Genomic DNA, 20,399 nt, shown 5'->3' on the forward strand with positions numbered 1-20,399 from the left:
TATAACTATAAAAACATACTACAATAAAAATTTGTGCAGCCCTCCTTGGGCACACAGCCATTCTAAGAGCAAGTACTTTTTTGAGTTGTCAGCACGGAGCCCGTCGCAGGGCTTGAACTCACGAACAGGAAGATCACGACCTGAGCCAAAGTCGGAGGCTTAACCGACTGAGCCACCCAGGTGCCCCCTAAGAGCAAATACTTTTTAAGGCACTGAGACAGATAAAGTGATGGGAGAAACAGACAAGCCCTGCATTCATGAAACATATTATGGGAAATAAATTAACAAATAAGTATAAGTATAATATAATGTTATACAAGTGTTAGAAGGAAACAGAAAGCAGGGAATGAAGGTGATAAAGAATGACCAGGATGCTCTATTAGATACATGGCTAGCAAAAGCCCTTGTGAGGTCACATTCACAGGTAGGGAGCAAGTCACATGCACATCTTGGGGAATGCTATCCCAGGTAGAAGGATCAGCAAATGCAAAGACCTTGATGTAGGAGTGTGTGACTGAGGGGACAGGTAGCTGGGAATGAGGCTGGAGAGGAAGCCAAAAGCTACATTGGTTGGACTTAAGTCTTTGCTAAGTACTTTGAATTTTTTTTTAATGTTTATTTATTTTTGAGAGAAAGAGAGAGAGTGTGAGCAGGGGAGGGGTTAGAGAGAGCGAGACAGAATCTGAAGTAGGCTCCAGGCTCTGAGCTGTCAGCACAGCTGACACAGCTGTGGCAAACACAGCTGTGTTAAGCACAGCCCCGATGCGGGGCTTGAACCCGTGAACCGGGAGATTATGTCCTGAGCCGAAGTCAGACACTTAACCGACTGAGCCACCCAGGCGCCCCTTTGCTAAGTACTTTGGATTTTACTGTGTTGGGAAGCCTTTGGCGGGTTCTGAAGAATGGAATAACGTGATTGGATTGAGTTTTTAAAGGTTTAGTCTGGCTGCTGTGTGGAGCATAAACTCTATGCCACTGAGTAGAAAGAAGACTAGTTAAAAGTCAACTGGCATTGTCTAAGAGGACATGATGTAGGCTTGGATACTCTGATGAAGGCAGAGATGGTGAGAAGTGATTTATTCAGGACTTATTTTGAGGCTAGATCTTGTCGGTTTTGCTGATGGATCAGAAGTGATGTGAAAGAAAAAAAGAAGTCAAGGAAGATTCCACGAATTTGGGGTTGAAGATTTGGGTGAATAATGATACCATTTTCCAGGCTGAGAAAGGAACAGGTCTTTGGGCAGGGAGAATCAAAACTCATTGTACATATACATTTGAAAGGCCCATTTAGTATCTGAATGGAGACTTCCATCATAGGTCTGTAGTTGAAGTCAGAGGTTATGAGTGGAGAATTTGAAAGCTATATGTGTACAAGAAACGTAAGCCATTGGCCTGGATGAGTGCACTTCCTCTGACATCCAGGGCTGGGAAAGATATGGGTGATTCTCTATTGTACATACCTGGAGGTGGAAAGGCTGGGAGGTAGGAGTAGCCTATCTTCTATTTTACAATTATTGCCAAAGTATTATTCTAGCTGGTTATTTAGACCAATTTACATTCCTCCCAGAAGTTTATATCTAAGAATGCCTTGTGCACCACATTCTCAATCATACTTGATAATGACAGACTTTAAACTTAGATTCTGTCATTTGTGAAATGATGAAGCTATGAGTTTTAGATGTGTCAATGTAATTTCATGGACTTTTAGGACTTTAGAAATAATGAAAGACACATCTCTAGCATAACATTTATCACACTGCCAAGGAACTTCTGGGCCTTGTCCTTCAACAGATCACAACTGCCTTACTCACTTTTGAATCCTCAACATCTGGCACAGTGCTTGGCACCCAGTCAGCCCTCTATACACTTTAAGAAATGAAGGCAGAGGGGCTAAATACTAGTTGAATGACTGAATGAACCCTGACAAGTTACAAGCAGAGAAGCTGAGGCCCAGGAATATAGTCCCTTGCTCAAGGTCACATAGTGACAGGGTAACAAGAATCAAATCAAAATTGCAAAGGCTGTATTTTCTATCAAGGCACCCCTCCTTTTACTTTAATTCCATGTGATATAGCAGAAATGATAATACTCAGAAAACTGGCAAAGAGGTAAGTAATGAAGCACTCTTGCTGAAAGTAGGTATTTGGGGTCTTAGCAGAAAGTTTAAGTGTACATCTTCAATCAAGGGAAAACTCTATTGACTTGGAAAAATATCCAGGGTGGGTCACGGGGTGTGGTGGGCCAGCAAGTGTATCCACAGGTTTTATGTGGGTCCAGAGAATATATAAACCTTTCAGTCACATTCACTGAGATACAAAGAAAAAAAGAACTAATGGAGGCCATGATACTCATGGGCACATGGGAGGGAAAGAACTTGAATCTGAATCTCTTTTCAACTCTTTACTGGGACACAAAGCTGAGGCTCTAGCTCAGGTATCTCTTGTCTCAGGACTTCCTGTCCAGTTAAATTAGCATCATCTCTCCCGTCCTTGGAGGGTGCTTCCCACTGCTATGAGATGGATCTTAAATTTCCTGTCCATGCCTTTTCTTTGTCAAATATTGGAATGGACAGCACACTGTTTCCAATGTTTCACTGAAGGAGGCAAACGTTCAGAAACCCCAATAATTTGCTAAATTAATTTCTGACTATTTAATTTCATATCAGTTGCATTTGTCTTCTCTACCAGAAGCCTAATGATGAGAAGGCTCACCAAATCATGTATTAAAATTCACTTGGCTTGGCAAAACAAAAAAGGAAAAACAGGAGGGATAAATTTTATAGGAAGTGAAATTCTTTCCAGGATTGCAAACAGAGACTAGATGGGCATTACTGCATTTTAAGCATTATGCAATACTAAAGATAGAAAACAAGAGAGTTCACTAGGAGAACATCACTATAATGTGTTTAATACAGTGAATTTAACATTTATAACTCAGGCAACATGAGCAAATTCTGATGTAAGTAAAATTTATACTGACTCAGAACAGGAAAAAAATAAAATCAGTCTGTTAAGAATCCTTGGCTCTAGGGAGCTCCAAAACATTTAAAGATATGTCTAACTAAAAATCCAAGAATGTTTAAAGTTGCATATATTGTTACTTTTCTTTAATAAAGAAAATTCTCTTCTTTTACTTGTGTTACCTTTTTTCTTCAAATCTTCATCAGGCTCATACATCTCGATGATCTGCATTGCCCTTTTAGCATCATAAAATGGGAACAAAATTTCATTCAGTCGAGGGTCTCGCTGATGCTACGATGAGAAAGTAACTCCATTTAGGTTGACATTTCTCACCCTTGGGCATGACACATCACTAAAGGACAGAATTTCTAAAATAAGATATATTTAGAATATCACATTTATAGTTAACAAAGATAGGATTTCACTGTCCCTAAAATATATTTCAAAAAAGTCCAAATTTGGAAGTGCTTTGTTGGTTTCCCTCACTGAACTAGAGAGAGAATATAGAACATACTTTTTTTTTTCCCTTCAAAAGCTAAAGGATACATAAAATGGTGTGCATGTCAGTTGTATGGTCTTCTAGTTTCCATACCACAGATAAAAAATTTGGCATATCTACAAAAAGTGAGATAAAAAAATCTTTGGGTGGGGTGGGGAAGCAAAAACAAAATCAAAAACAAACAAAAAACAAAAAAAAAACCCAAATAACTCAAATAGCTAACACACTAATTTAAGTGCCTAAAAAAGAAAAACAATAGCAACAGTAACAAAAAGAAAAAAAAAACCCCTAAGGCTAAAAAAACCCATAAGGTTAAAATCCCTAAGGTTAGTATTTCATTTTCATTATATATATATTTTTTACATAAACAAGAGATTTCTTGGGCAGTCTGCAGACTTCATTTTCTTGAGTAAATATTTATCAAATCGAACAAATTATAATAATGATGACAATCAGCACAAGGATATGTATACATTATCGACAATATGGAAAATCTGTATTTGAATATCAGTAGTTCATAAAGTCTTTTTCACTATGAACTAGAACTCTGTTTGCTCTGAAAAAACTCTCTGGGGATGGGGCGGGGGGCAGTCCATGAATGATTAAGGCAATGAGGATGCTGGTAATACCATGCTTTTCAAAGCAACACCTGGATGCTCATGGTAGTACATGGGGCACCAGGAGCTATACTATTTCTGGAGTTCTGACATCCAAATTTTCACAGCAGTGGTGAAAAAAGTCCAATTTACTGACTCAGCTATAATCTTTTGTATTTGTGTCTGCGGGCCTATATCTGGAGACAGTGGGTCCATTAAACTTCCTTATCGTTCACCGTGGATCAGAGAACAAAACACTGTGACCCTGGCCATATGTCAAATATATAATTTCAGTGGAAATAATGGCAGATAAGCAGATGTGAGCAAAGAAACCTGGTCAACAGGTAGAACCTTGACAATAATTCTTTACCCAAATATATGCACAGACTTTGAGAAACAGTACTGAGAAGTATTTAAGAAACAATTGTTCAAAGTTCATATGGATTTCCCTTCCCCATTTGTTTTGAAATGAACGTTTGAAAAAGTGGGCAACACAGAATGAATGCTGTTGGCCAACGGAACACATGTGATGTAATTTCTTCAAGCACTTGTGGCCTAGCCTATTCTGGTCCTCCCACCTCTTCACCCAGTTAAGAGTGTTAACTCAAAAGGAATTGTTATCTTTTGGTCAGTTTATCCCAATGAAGCATGCTTCTGTTGTAATCTAAGAAATTACGGCTCGTAACAGCTCACATCCATGCATGTGCTAGAGCAGAAACTGTTATAGTAACAACAGGCCTTGAAACCATAAGAAACAAAACTCATGGGGTATGCAGAGAGAAACTAAGAGGTGGACCGTGGAATGCCAGGCACGTGAAGGCATGCTACAATCTTATTTATGAAACGGATGGGCATCATGCAACTCTGGAGCCCACTATTCAAGGAGATGACAAGCACCACCCCTCTGGTGAGAATGCATCGTTTTCAAAACAAACAAAAAAACGAACGAACAAAAAGCTCTTTCTAGGCACATTTCTTCTCCCGTCCCTGTAAATAACAGCACGGAAGAAGATGGATGTGGAGGTAAAGGTCCTTTTTAGACTCCATTGCAGTTATGCTCATGGTTGGCCACTGGATTTCTCTTTGTTCAAAGTAAGCTTTTGGTTTAAAGATGTGCTCGTTGGTAGGAATTCTGGACTCATGGAGATGATGGGGCAAATCCATATGAATTAAAAAAGTGAGAGAAAGAACAGAGTAAGCTGGAGGGGAGAGAAGAGATTAAGTTAGGGAAAGGAGAGGAAACCCAGATGCTCCTCTGTACTTTTTATATGCGTGTATGTGCACATGAGCCCTGTGTGACTAATACTTGTAGTGTGATCTGTTGATGGCAGCAGCAGTGGCATCTCCTGCACCTGGGAGTTAAAATGCAGACTCTCAGCCCCCACCAAAGACCTACCAGATCTGATTCTCTGGGGTGGAACCTGTGAATCTGTGTTTTAATGAGCTTTCCAGGTGATTTTGACGTGTTCAAGTTTAAGAAACACTGTTCTAATGTGTAAAAGTATGCATTTTAACATATTTGCAGAAGAGTAAAACAACAACAATACGCCCCCCCCCCAAAAAAACACCTAAGTCCTGCAAGGATAGAATGCTAAATGTTTGAGATGTCCTTCTTATTAAACCGTCTTAAAATTTAGTGCCAAAGCATGATATCCACTAGAACATCCTGCCTGTCAGAAGCAAAAGCTAGGAAAACCAAGCCCTAAAACGGCTGTATCATAAGCCCCTAATTGTAAATTTGCAGGAAATAAGCATTAAAAGCAGACAGTATGAAACTGCCTTTGTATTTGCATCTGCTCCACCAGATAACGTAACTGTCTGCTTCACTAAAATTTTCATGTTTCAAAAAGGAAGCACGGTGGATTCTGGATAATCCAAGACAAGGAAGCAAATAATAAGATTTGCATTAGAGTCACAAAACTATAATTTTTATATGAAAAAACAAAGAGGGAAAAGATAATTTCCAGGTGACCTCAGAGTAATAAGGTTGCAGAAGAGTTCCACATGGACATAAGCACAGTGTGGAAAATGCTTCACAACTCTGAGGGATCATCTGTTTTCAGTGGGGATTCAGGGGAAGCAGTGTACCTAGGACATTCACCCCTGGACGTCCAGAGCTTTGTTAAGTGATGTCAACAGCCTCTGAAAATAGATCACAGAACTGTGCCCATGTGAATGGGGAGACAGTGATCATTACTCAATTATTATGTCTTTACTCTTATTGAGAAAAGGCATCCATTGGCTTTATCCCAACAGAATTGGGAGAGATGGATGTTGACAACAAATATTCAGAAGAGATATAAGAAGATGAAGGAATAATTTGCAAGGGTAGGCTTACCCATAAGACTAAGAAACACCTCCTTCTCTTTCTGTGTCTATGTATTCAAGAATAAAGACATTGTCAATGGAAAGAGATCTCATGCCCTTTCCTATATTCTTTCAACTGCAAAATAAAAACAAACAAACAAAGAAACAGGTAGGTTTAGCCCTAAGGTAATCATATAATGGGTGTGAGGTCGGGGGGAGGGGGAAGGGGTGCAGATCACTAGCAACAATAAAGCTAATTCTGGATTATTACTGTCATCTAAGACTTTTTTTCTCTTTTCCTCATTTTGATCTATTCTCTCCAGCCCTCCATGCATCTCCCAATTCTGTAGCCCTGCCCTCTCAGTTATCATCTTTGTGAGATAATGAAGATAACTGAAATCAATTTAGCTTCTTATTGGAAACAGGCAAAGAGAGGTGAAATTAACTGAAGCTCAGGGACATGAATCAGCCCCACCACAGATAGAGACCTGAGCTGGGAGCAGTATCTAACCAAATGGCAGCTCACAGTGGGCCCTTCTACCAGCTCTCCCAGACTCTGGTTTATTATTTTCAAAAAATAGGAAAAGTTTCTCTTGGTCCACTGATGGGACCAAGAGACACAGCTGTGGCAAAATTTTAGATCTGAGTGGTGAATTTCCATGACTAAATCCATTATGGAGAAGTAACAGAAGGTATATGACGCTCTCACATTCTTCCCATTCATGCTAAGCATTCCAAGAAGGAATCTAGATAATCTATTAGGACAGTGCTTCACAAACTTTAAGGTAAAGACAAATCACCTGGAGATGTTGTTAAATGCAGATTCCAACTCAGTAGGTCTGGGTGGGACCCAAGATTCTGCATTTCTAACAAGCTCCTACAGGATGCTGCTGCTGCTAGTCCACAGATCACACTTTGGGGAGCAATGAATAAAGAGATACTGAGAAGCAGATGAGAAGCAGGTCTAAAGCTACCAATGAAAAGCCAGTAGGTATTTATGACATGGATAGGGAGGGGGTGGTACAAACCCCCCTACATGGTGACCAAGGTAGTGAGTGGCCAGTAGTCTCTCTTATCATTACAGCTTCCTGGAGATACATGTTAGCACACTGAACATAAAATTTCATCTAAGGAGTAAAAGGATTTACAAGCTGGAAAGTGGTGGGAGGCAGCATGACTTTTTTCCCTATTACCTATTCTAATTGGTTAATGCTGGTGTGTGTGTCTACTGATTTTCGCATTATCAGTCATTTCTCTGGTTACTTTGCTGAACTCTTATTCAAAGAGCTTTCTAATTAACAGTTTTTGATATTCAGGGTACCCAATCATTATCTGCAAATAATGAGTAGGACCTCATCTTTTTGTATTCAGTAGACTCATCTATTTTTCCTATCTTATTGCATAATCTGGGGCTTCTAATACAATGTTGAATTATGGCTTGTTGACACTATATGGCTAAGGAATTTTGAAAAAGTTTAGATCTAAGCTTTTGGAGCCATAGACCCTTACACTGCAATGCCTGCTTCCTTCTTGAGTCAATGTTGTCTCCTTTCATTATGGGTTTCAAAGGTGCTCTACCTTAAGGGTGCTTTTGGTTCTGGAGAGAGAAGAGGGGGTCACTGTAGGACTCAAAAGAGAGGTTGCAAGGAGCTGGCAGAATGTTCTCTAAGTTTCACAAACTTCTTCAAGGACACATTCAGATTTCTATCTAGTCTTTCCAATTCAGTTCACTAGGACAGAAAAGGAAGAGATTCAGGCAGACAGTTTGATTAAAAATAAAGGTTGCACACTTTCCTGGACCATCTTGTAGTCTTTATGATCTAACAAAATCTAGAATCCCACTGATTCCATCTGTCCCATTTCAAAATTAAAGGTGCTTCCTTACTGTGAATGAAAAGCCAAACAGAAGAAAATATAAGAACCAATGAGTGCTAATGGCCCCTGTGATAGCAATGTATAAAAGTTTATCAACTAATAGCATTTTAAGAAAGAGTTTGGATGGCAGAATGTACAGATGATTACATCTTTTAATATTTAATGTTATATCTTAGACTTGCAAGAATTGCAAGTGATTACTGGGTAGGTTTACAAAAACAACCCCTAAGGGGAAAGCCTTAAGAGCCCATGAACGCAGCACCTAACCTCAAGACTTCAGAACTCTTTATTTTCACAGTGACACACATAGAAAAGTCTCTGTCATGTTTAATAGATGGCTGGGTGTCAGTTCATCCCAGAGTGTGCAAGAGACCTTGTTTTTAGGAAGCAACAAACTAATGATGTAAATTTTGTCCATGCCTCTAAAAGGCCTTCCTTCTTTAGCAAAAAGCAAGATATTCCTGCCCATCTCACCAAAACTTAAGATGATCAGTGACCCCAAGTGCATGAAGAAGCTGAGAGAAATAAAACAATAAATCTTAAAAATAAAGGAGAGGAGGAAGGAGTTAAGGAAACAAAGCAAGGCAACTTGAGCAACGGTGGCACAGGAATGTGGATATTATCTGGGTAAAGATTATAAACATAGTATTCGCATGACCAAAAACTAGTGGGGTGGAAAGACTTGAAATGTTTTCAAGTAAAATAAATATTGTATTGTACTGAAAGGCTTATTTAAAAGTGGAGGTGAGGCATCTGTGCTGAAAAACGGAGTGGTTAGTCTTTCCTGCACATGGGCTTTTAGGCTCTCATTATCAGAGCTTTGAAAGGGTAACCCTGCAAACTGGGAGCCAGTAAGTCCTAAAAAGGCAAGAAAAGAGAAGCCCATTGGCAAAGATGTGATTTGTCTCTACATCCTGGCAAATCACAGCCTGCCTGTTGCCTGTTCTTTGGGGCAATACCTCCTGTCCGGCATGATACTCTCTCTTCTAATATTTTCTTTTTATATGGTATAATGGTTAAATTATACTAAAAATTGCTTTGAAACAAAAATACATTGTCCATTCCTCACTGAAACTTATTAATGTGGTAGAAAAAAAGTAAATTTTCCATTTTGGATTAGCAAAAACTTCAAGGGGTTTCACTGAACAGAACATTCTTCTCTACGTTCATAAAGAAAAAAAAAAGTTAATTTTAGCTGTAAGAAAAGTTGCAACTTTTACGTGTTCTAAAATATATTTTTCTCTTGTGCTTAAGCAAATGTTGTCAACCAGTTTTGGTTGTTAAGTGAATCATATTCTAAAATGAGCCCTAAGCTTGTTATAAAAATAAAATGTAAAAATTTAACCTGCAATCTAATTGGCCTAGTATGTACTATATTTTCACCCAGGAACTCCAGTGTTGTGCTTGTTGTCAAAATATTCTATTTGAACCTACATACTGTCCTTACATGCAATCCATTAAAAGGCAAAAATAAAGCTTTCCAGTCCATGCAAAGGTATGAGAAAAAGTTAGCAATGGAGAATCCAACTACAGTGTGGTAATCTCAATCCATTCTCTAATGAGATCAATAGGAAAAAAAAAAGTACCTTCAATATCATCTTGCAAAAACACAGACACATTTAATTAAATGAATATATTATAAAATCCACACGCACACAAAGAACCAGAGCTACACATCATAGCGAGAAAACCAACAGAAAAAAGCAGTGTGCAAAGCCAACGTGTCGGAAGCGCATGGACACACAGGAGCAGCAGCTGATTTTTGCACCTGGTAAAGAAAGCCATCTGGAAAGATCAGCAGGTCAGAAGCAAAGCGAATAAGGGCATATGATGCGGGCATATGATGCGGACATGCAATGGGGACACTGGAGGAGGCAAGCCACTGCACACAGACTTTATGGAGTTAATGTATGAAAAAGCTTACTTCATTTAGAAAGCTCACTAATTGGTCTACCGTTAAATAATCAGTTTTGTCTCCATTGCTGAAAAGAAATTTATTAGAAAAAGTAAGTTTTTGTATATGATGCTACAAGTAGGTACGATTTACATGTTGACATTTGTTGATGATAATTCTAAACTTATCTTCTAACCCTGAGGTAGTGGTGCACTCTTAAAATGGCCAGAGACTGTTCGTAAGAACAAAACAAACAACCCAACAAGAGAAAGAAAACACTCCCATTAGCTCAGAAAATGTCTGCAATTCTTCTTTAGTATTATCAAAAGATGTTATTTTTCAAAACAACATGTAAGTCATCCATTTGAAATAACTGGAATGAATGAACTTTTCAACGACATAATAACATTCCATAATTGAATCTAGTTAGTTCACATAATGGGTTAATACCTAAAGGAGCAGGTTAAAATTGTAGGTAGTTAGTAAAGCCAATGCAAGGGGCGGGGGGGATAGTTCCAGGTGCTGCCATTAATTTTTGTAAAAGTTTCTCAAAAAGTCAGAGTGAACTTTTACGGTCATAAACTAAGGGCTGAAAATGTAACCCTGACTAGATACTCCTCCAGACTCTCAACACAGTGTATTAAAATATTATGACAAAAAGGTGTCTTAAAAATCTAAAAGGACAAGAACTCCATAAATGGAACTTACATTTTTTTAAAAAGATCCTCTATATCTGTTCGAGGACAAATCTTTTGTGTCAGTTCATAGAACTTTTCATAAGTAAATGCTGCAGGCTCGATTTCATCATTCTGTAAAGAACAAGAGGGTGTCATAACTCCTGTCACATTTTTCTCGTGAAGGCAAAGAATCCACAGGATCATGAAGCAAAGCAATGACCACCTGGGATCCCAGGGCCTCAATCTCTGACTCTTACTGACAGAAGCCAGAAGGCCAAGTCCAACTGTGGCCTGGCCATCCTGCCAGCACACCAGCATGTGTAAATGGGCGTCTCTTATTACCATGTGGCCGTGATCTGTGGGTTCAAACACTGGCTACGGCTAGGCTTGCTCTGGGCAACACCCCATAAAATATAAAGAAACATTTCTTCTTTCTCTCCACTATGGAGAAAATCATGTGCCTGCCTAAAGGCTGCTGAATAAATCAAAGCCAGTGTTTACTTATGCTTATCTTATGAATTTTCACAAGACCACATGAAGGAGCTCAGGACAACCACATAAAATTTTCCTTCACATACTGCAGTTTGTATTTCAAGTAGGATTTGTTAAAGTAGGAACAGGCTTAAATCTTTCTTGCAGTCAATCAATTAATTTCAAATACTCTAAATCCAAGGGGCCAAGAACACAAATGGTTTGTGTAGGGAGGAGTGCTTTACAAAGTACCCCACAGCCACCTTGAAGAACACTGACATTGTGCTTGGTCGAGGCGATGTGGACAGGCTTCTTGAAAATAAGCTTCCCACCAGCTGTGTAGAAGAGTAGCCTTGCTGACATTTCTTTTTCTTAATGAAACTGACAAAAACATTTTGAAGTACACTGTTTGAATTTGGAAACATTTAGGTTAAATGCCCAGGGAACAAAAGGCAGGCAGGAAGGAGAAAACTACCTGTACTATATGTGACTGAAACTAGTTCTGAATCTAAATGAGATCAGTGTTACATAAATAATCTGGCTTATTACATATGAGAACATAACTAGACAAAATCGTTTTACAAAACACATAATTAAACTAATAAATACCTTTCCACTGGGAAGACCTAACTCCTTGAGTGCTTGAAAGATCACCTTTTCTGTTTTCCCCGATGCAAAGGTTCTAGTAATACTAGGGCAGAAAATAAAGAAAAGTCAAGTTATTGTTAATTCTAATTTCGTGGAGGCAAAAATCTAAGAAATACTAGGGATGTGGGACAGGGGGGTGGAGAAAGGAAAGGAAAATACAATTCGTTTTCATTTCTGGGTGTTTTTCACTTCACTAACTCTCTCCTGCAATATCCCTCTGGTTCTGCTAGTGAGGCAACTTGATTCTAAGACAGGTGTCTCCCTGGTGATTGTGAACACAAGAACCCCTGGGAGAGCAGTGCCTGGGTGGCTGAGTGGGTTAAGCATCTGACATTTGCGCAGGTCATGATCTCAGGGTTCGTGAGTTTGAGCCCCACATCTGTCAGCACAGAGCCTGCTTCAGATCCCCTGTGCCCCTCCCCTGTTCACGCTCTCTCTCTCACCTCTCCACCCCGCCCCCCCAAAAGCCCTGGGAGATACATGTTGTTGGACAAAAACAATGACAATGGACAATGGACAAAAACAATTCCTCTTTCTCAGGGAAGAGGAATATGGCAGATGTGACAGTAAGTCTAGAATAAAACCTCATGTTGACACTATATAGGTTTGGGGAAAAAAAGTAGTCCCCTAAGAAGTCAGTCTAGGCTGGTGATGGCCCTGATGCCTTGGTACTATAGCAGACATGCATTATCAGACATATTTTGAAAAAAAATTTTTTTGAGCTAAGTACGCTTGAACTACTCTGATGTGCCAGCTGCCTCAAGGCTTAGGACATTTATTGAAAAAGCAAAGGTGTGGTGGGAGGGGAGTTAGGTGAACACTTATTCAATGTTTCCACAGAATCTTGGCTTTCCCCTGACACAAGGTAATTTTAAATAATGATGCTGCCTTTTAATTAGGATGGTGTGCGTCGAGCCTATTTCCTATGAGAAATGTGTTGATGGCATTCAGAATGACCCAGTGAGGTGTCAAGCTGGCACCCTAGAATTCATGTTTGGCTCTGAGCCATGCCTTAGCCAACCAAAGGAAACTTCCTTTATTCTGTGATTGGAAGCCCAGGTAAGCTGTCACCATAACTGAAACTTTAATTTCAAAAGTCCAACCTGAGGACAGAGCTTACTTTCATCTGGGAAGCTTGGCTTCGGAATGCCTTTGGTGTGAGCACAAGGAGCTTGGTAGCAGTGCCTCCCCACGCCCCAACCCTGTCATGCACTCCGCCATTCATATTAAGTGGAGGCCAGCTCCAAATGCAAGCACTAAGCGCCAACTATTCTTGATGAGTGGGAAAACGCACCTCTTCAACTGCAGAATACAACTTCCCAAAATAGATTGGGAAGATCTAACTTTAGGTAAAGGAGTTGTTATGTGTTCATTCAAAGCTTTGTTGTTTCATACTCAGTCCAAGAATACTTAGAAGTACATTTTTAAGAGCGCTTGAGACAGCTGTATTCAAGTATAGGGAGGCCCACGGATTCTCTTTAACAAATCTACAGACATGGTAGAGCATATGTGTTTGACATCAAGTAAACCAGTTTCTAGGATACAGGGTGTTATGTCCACATTTTCCACTTCTCTAGTTCATGGAATTTTCATGCACTGAATTGGGGTGAGAAGCAATTTACCTGACCTTTATAAAACAGGAAAGTAGCTAATCAGTGTTCTCAATCTCTCTTTTTTTTTTTTAAGTATGTGTTAACATGAGAGCTACAGGCCCCAGCATCCCCAGATTTGGGACAGGAAGAAACTGTTTGTACAGCAACCTCAAGGGTATCTCAGTGAACTCAAGCTTCGGTTAGGGTGGATAGGCCTGAAAAATGACATGAAAACTGATTGATGTGGTCATGAATGTAGCAGGTACAGGGCTTGAGCCTTTCTGGGTGTGGGTTGGAGGGTAGGGAGGAAAGGAAGAGACTATAGGAATAGAATCTTTTGGCTAGAGCTTGTTGAAGTACCAAGACATGAACAGGAAGTAGAACAAGAATGTCTCATGGGAGGAGGAGGTCTATGCATTAGCACTTGGGGCTAGGGGGCAGGTAAACAGATTGAGAGAGAAAAAGAAGGAATTAGGGTGTCCAGTGCCAGGAGAGAAAGAAATCCATGTAGGGATATACTAGTGAGGGCAAAGTCAGAGCCCAACAACATGACTGCACAGGAAATAAAGGTGAGAAATGGTATTATGGCCATAGGGGCTCTTTCTCTGGCCTTCTTTTCTGAGGGGGCTTGGGCTGGGCAATGTCACCATGGATTTGCTCACCTCATTCTGACGGAGACCAAACCCAGGATGGAAAATAGAAACAAGGAAGTTGAAAAGACCATTCCCCTGGTCTATCTAATAAAGTGCCTTTATTGCCTTTGCTTCAGGCAGCTATCAGAATCAGCCTTGGGCCTTAAAATGGATTCACTCAGAGGTAAGCTGGGGGGGGTGGGTTGTGGCACAAAGGTGAATTCTTAGAGTTTCCGGTTACATTAGAGGCCCAGCAGAATACCCTTTAACAGGGTCCTGTAAGAAACACATTTATCACAACCTGGGGACATTTTTACATACCATCATAGGCATTTCGTAGGAGAGTATTTAGAAAGGACTGTGATTTATTCAACTCTTATATATAGCCTCACACCCACAGAATACAGGTTAGTGCTTCATGGCTAACAGATACTCAATGAGTTTTTGTTGAATCATAATAAACCACCTTCCCCAAAGGAAATGCTACAAAAGCAAATAACCTTGAGTGGAGCCCAGTCCTATTAGAGTCCTGGTTCAATTCCATGTTCATGTACATATAAATGAAACCAGCCTTTACAGGTGATAAAGACAGAAATGATCCTGAAAAAACCAAGGGAGTCTCACTCTTTCTTTGTCCTCAATGGGCCTACAATCCATTCCATGGTTTTAACACCATTTTTTGAAACACTCAGGTCAGACTCATGGAGTGAAGCCTCAGCAGAATCCTACTAACTTTGTTGAAAAACTAGGACTTCAGGACATGTACAGATTACATAGGAGTTGGGCTACCATGATCATACCTGAGGCTCTCAGACTGCCTCTTTAACACAACGATCTCTTTTAAGACTACTTCCTGCCACAGCCCATAATTTTTGTCTGGCTACTATTTCCCGACTCTAGCCATTGGTTCCAACTCCAGGTTACAAGGAATAAGAAATGGCAAAGAAAAGAGTGATTTTCAAAAGCCTTGGTCTAGGTGAGAAGATAAATTGAGTAGGAGTTTGTAGGTTTGAGAGAAAAGCAGACTGTGCAAGTTTATGTACATAGAAAGAAAAGAGGGAGATAAAGAGTTAAGACTTTCTTCATTAATCATTCGTGCAACTTACTGGATATTATATTTTGGTTAATACTCAAGAGCAGGGGCCATTCCCAAGCTATGTAACGACTATGAAGCCAGACCCTTTTTAACAGCATGCACACTATAGTAATAGTTTCCATTTTAGGAACTCCAGAATGATAGTGATAAAATGACATTTTAAAAGTGTTTACTCTTCATATCCATTAAAACATTCAGAACACTTTCCACCTAGCCCTTGGCAGCTCATCTACCAGAAGACTTACCGCTTTTTTCTGGCTTGCTATCAATTCTCCATCAACTTTAACAAACTGCCCCCAAATAACAGATGTCTTGTGTCAAACACCTGTTAATACTGGCAGGCACCAAAGAGTTCATGTCAAAGAGAGCTAAAGAAAACGACATAAGGATGGTAATAATTTTGCATGTGAACATGCTAGATAAAGATCTTTGAAATCATAAAAGACTTCCAATCTTGTCTAACAATGGCTTGATTAGTAGGATACGTATAAATGAAACCAGAATTGCTAGTTAGAAGTGCTTTGATTGCAATCTATGTGTTTCTACTTCGTCCATTTCCTGAACCTTATCTTGGAAGAGAAAGCAGGACAGTAAAGCATGTAAAAACAGATCCAATATACATTTCTATTCACACTGCTGTCTGTGCTAAGTTTAAAGAAAAATTTTAAAGAAAAATGTACTTTGCTGTAGGATGCTGGGATACATTAAAATAATTGTCCTGCTATTGCTCAACAGAGCAAAGGATTTTAAATTTTTTGTTTTATATTTATTTTTAAGAGCGTGAGACACAGAGTGTGAGCAGGGGAGGGGCAGAGACAGAGAGGGAGACACAGAATCTGAAGCAGGCTCCAGGCTCTGAGCTGTCAGCACAGAGCCTGACGCAGGGCTCGAACACACGGGACATGAGATCATGACCTAAGCTGAAGTTGGATGCTTAACTGACTGAGCCACCCAAGTGCCCTGCAGAGCAAAGGATTTTAAGTGAAATAAAGATCAGTGTAAAGTATCTTTGCCAACAATTATCAATCAAGGGTGCTAACTGGGTTTTTTGTTTTTGTTTTAAGGTCTACTTTTTTCTAGAGTAGACACAAAATTGATTTGCTAGTAAGTTAACAAAAAGCAGAGAATCCTACATCTTGATTTGTAAAGACCATAACACATGTGTAAGGTCTACAACTTGGTAAGCTCTCAATAAAAGGTTAAGTAAAAATACTGTCCATGGTCTTATGATTCATATGCTTTTAATTTCCTCATTGATATTTCTGTCGTGTCACATGGGCTGTTACAGAACACAGAATTAAGAAAAATGATGACTTCTAGGACAGTTCTGTTAAACGTGAAAAGAACGATTTTGAGAGAGTATAGTCATAACCTCATGGGGAAACAGAACAGAAATGTCAAGGCAGAATGAAGTGCCTGGCAGAGAAGGAGATGGAGAAAAGTCAGAAATGGCTAAGTGTGATCAGCAAGCCACTGCTCAAATGCGCTTGCTCAAATGCGATGCAGCTGGGGACCTGTTCACTTCATCTCTGAAAGATAGGGCAGTTCTAAGACAAGATTCTACCTAGTAGCTCTGGTTTTTATTTGTTGCTGTTTCTGTTGGCTTCTTTGCTAAAGTGGTATCCAGAGAGGAAGTCAACATCAACCTAAGTCTGGAGAATCCTAGAAGAATGGGTTGGTATCCGGGAAACCCGGGACTAATTCAGGCTGTGGGCTTGGGCTTATGAATCCAAACACACTCCTGGTTTCATGTGGACAGATGATGCCCACTCCAGCTTCAGAAATTTCCATGAAGTGCTTACACAAATGCCAGCCAAAAAGATACCAGGGGAGTTTGGTAAATAATCCCTATTGCTGCCATCTCAAGAGCTTCCGGGTGTACCCACAGACCATTAGCAAATCCTAACACCAGAGAGGGAGTAGAGAGGCAGAAAAGAGGGAAGCATGAGGAATCCTCAGAGGGAGAAACATACCAGCTTAAGTATTAAAGAACCCATGTGGAAGACACATCTTGTTCATGTTTTCATTTTTTTTCCTTCCTTCTTGATTCCTTTCAGGCTTTACTGCCATTGTTTTTTCATTGTCACTGTTAACTTGGGCAGAGTGAGGGGATAAAGTGACAGTTCTGAAGAGTGTGTGGTGTCAGCAATGGTACACCTAGAGATCAAGTGGCAAGAAGCCAAAGGAGTCTACCTCCCCCTTCCCTCTGGCCACCAGAGGAACAGCAAGGCCCAGAACAAGCAGCACTGTCCAGAGGCACCACACTTCTGAAGACACAGTCTATATACACTTCTGCTACAGGTGCACAATACAACTTCTTTAATTTTAGCAAATGGTTGCTTAGGGCAAGTAGACGAAAGACATTAAAATCCTCAAAGCCCACTTGTTTGAAGATACAAAGAATACTGATACATCTTCGGACGTTCTTCATCAAAGCAGAGTTAATGCTACCCATTGTGAGGAAAAATGCAAGTTTACATCCACAAATGATTTTTACAAACTGAACACAGCGTTTGATGGAGTGATTTAAAATAAGCTTCTAGAAATATCTTTAGTGAAAGCATTTAACAATCACTTGTGAAGGGCTCTCTCTTTGGTCTGGTATCATGAGGGTCGACCCAGGGTATGAAATACAGACAGGAATGATCGACTTACCTCCTAACTGGAATTTTACCATTTGTGTTGGTCATAAATGCCAATTTCATCCAGCTGGAAAACAACGGTAACAACACTGTTTTAATGTTTCTTAAGAGGAATACTTCAATCCAGGTAAGAACTTTAAAAGAAAGTTCATTCAAACAAAGAACATTTATTCTGAAGGTCAGAGACAATAATACACTGTGAGATGAATTTATGGCTGTTACAATTAGCAAATACAAATACAAGACTCTCAGTTAAATTAGAACTTCAGAAAAATAATAATGTTTTTTACAAGTATGTTCCAAATACTGCACAGGATATGCTTATGCGAAAGAACTATTACTTGTCTTAAATTTAAATTTAACTGGGAGTTCTGTACTTTTCTCAGCAACCCTGGATGAATTAGAAAATTGGGTGCTTGCACTGAGCAAAACAAATTGTGGGTACTTACTTGGTGACTGGCCTCATCCTTAATAATCTCTACTAAGGGTGTGCCTGGGTGGCTCAGTCAGTTAAGCAACCAACTGATCTCGGCTCAGGTCATGATCTCATGGTTCATGAGTTCCAGTCCTGCATTGGGCTCCTCACTGACAGCGTGGAGCCTACTTGGGTTTCTATCTCTCCCTCTCTCTGCCCCTCCCCTGCACTCTCTTGCTCTCTCTCAAACTTAAAAAAAAAATTCTGGCAAAATATTAAAATAAAAATAATCTCTATTAAGGTGGTAAGAAATGCAACTGCATGCTGACACCAGCCAACCTTATCCTGAGGACACATAGGGATCTCCACTCTCAGCTCCCAGTGCAGCAAGGCACAGATCGAATGGGCATCTTCCCTAACTTCCAATAGTAAGAGAAGTTCATTAACTCAAATTGACGGGAAGCAACTCATTGCTTTCCTGACACACGGGGACCCACAACGTTTATTTGTACATTGATGGTAAGACTGTTCTTAGCTATTAATTCACATTCTCATTGTTTCCAGTCAATAACATTCTAATAAAAGCAGAAAATGACAAATTGGTAAAGTTTCTGTCCTGTGTCAGTTTCCTAGAAGCACAAGTGACTCCTTTTCAACTGATGTTTTCAAGACAATAGGCGTGAGGGAAGCAGAAAGAGCAGGGAGAACAGTCACACAAAGCTGTGGTCTCTGCTGGGGCTTTAGCTCGATGCCATGGGGAGCTCTGGAGTGTGATGTGCATCCGACTTGGTGGCATGGGGGCTAGCCTTTTGTATCCTGTGCTAGCCCATCATCAGGCATGGGCTTCCCACCAGGAAGAGGGAGGAGTACAGTCTCCCAGGCACAGCGACTCCCCTTCAGCAGAGGGTAATTCTCTGTAGAAGTGGGCAGGTGTGACCTCTTGACGAGCTAACCCTTATGGTGGCTGGTGGATGGATGAACACCAGCTCTATAAAGGGATTTGAGCATGATACCACTGGGGACAGGTATGATTCTATGTCCAGATACGGATATTGGGGTCCCTCAGGTGTAAGTGGGCATTCTCTAAGTCTCAGATCCTTTGGATTCAATCAATACCCAAACTGTAACATCAAATATCCACCATGGCTCTTTATTTTTAAGAAAATATGCCACAGCAACTGCAGGAGAAAAGGAGAAGTTGCTGCACAACAAAGAGGTATTTATAAGACTAACTACCCCTTACTAAGATGATGGAAAGAATATAGGAGGGATGGCATATAAATCAAAACTACTAATAGTGAATGAAGGAGGACTGGGAGCCAGGCACTGGGCTGGGCATTTTCCAGGACCTCACTGCACCTGTGAGGTAATCTTGTAAAATGAGTTATGGTGACCATCTCCAGTCACAGATTAGCATAGTGAGGCACAAGGCTAAGAACTTGCCAAGAGTCACCCAACAACTAAGCAGCCCAACTAGGATCTTAGTCAAGAGCACATACTCTTAAAGCACCTGCCAAAGGGACCAAAAGTAAGGATGAAAGTGCCCCAAGGGCTGACTTCTCTTCCTCCTGCCTGACAGTTCGAGGAATCACACCTTTGCTGCTAGGCCAGGTTGAGAGTGAAGGTTTATTTCCATAATTTCTCAGTGTAGTTCCCTTCTGCACCTACAACTGCCTACCAGTGGCCCTATCATGGCAGGCGGCCCCACTCTGCTGATTGCTGCTCTTTCAACAGCCTGACTTTGGCTTTGGCTAGGATTTCTACCTGAGTAACTTTCAAGTCACCCCGATGGAATAACTTCGTAGGGGTTACAAATCTACCAGTGAGGTGCATCGTCCCCCCCCCCCAACTCACCCCCCACCGCATTTTTGGATACAGTGAGCTGGGGTAAGGCCAGTATGTTTGGATCCCTGACTGTGTGCTGAACAGTCCCCGGGCCAGTGCTCCTTTTTGACCCTAGCAATGGGTGCTCTTGTAAGTGCTTCTCTTGGCCACACTCCCCAATTCTGTTTCACACAACAGAGGCTCCAGCTACCACAGCATCCAACTACATATCTCCCTAGGCATGGAAAACTAACGATCAGCATTCTGTCTG

The 20,399-nt window shown here is 40.4% G+C and overlaps 1 protein-coding gene across 15 annotated transcripts in view; it reads right to left on the reverse strand.

The window, feature by feature from the left end:
- PLCB4 (phospholipase C beta 4) overlaps window positions 1-20,399 on the reverse strand; it is a 420,239-nt gene that overhangs the window by 94,366 nt on the left and 305,474 nt on the right. For all 15 annotated transcript variants that reach the window (XM_078444273.2, XM_078444271.2, XM_078444272.2 and 12 more), the window contains 5 exons: window positions 17,903-17,956; window positions 11,889-11,970; window positions 10,840-10,940; window positions 10,162-10,219; window positions 3,143-3,251 (listed from right to left, as the gene is read on the reverse strand). In XM_078444273.2, coding sequence (XP_078300399.1) covers window positions 3,143-3,251; window positions 10,162-10,219; window positions 10,840-10,940; window positions 11,889-11,970; window positions 17,903-17,956 — 404 coding nt within the window. The remainder of the gene's footprint in view (window positions 1-3,142; window positions 3,252-10,161; window positions 10,220-10,839; window positions 10,941-11,888; window positions 11,971-17,902; window positions 17,957-20,399) is intronic.

This window comes from Panthera onca, chromosome A3, assembly GCF_046562875.1.
Source record: "Panthera onca isolate mPanOnc1 chromosome A3, mPanOnc1 haplotype 2, whole genome shotgun sequence".
NCBI classification, from domain to species: domain Eukaryota; kingdom Metazoa; phylum Chordata; class Mammalia; order Carnivora; family Felidae; genus Panthera; species Panthera onca.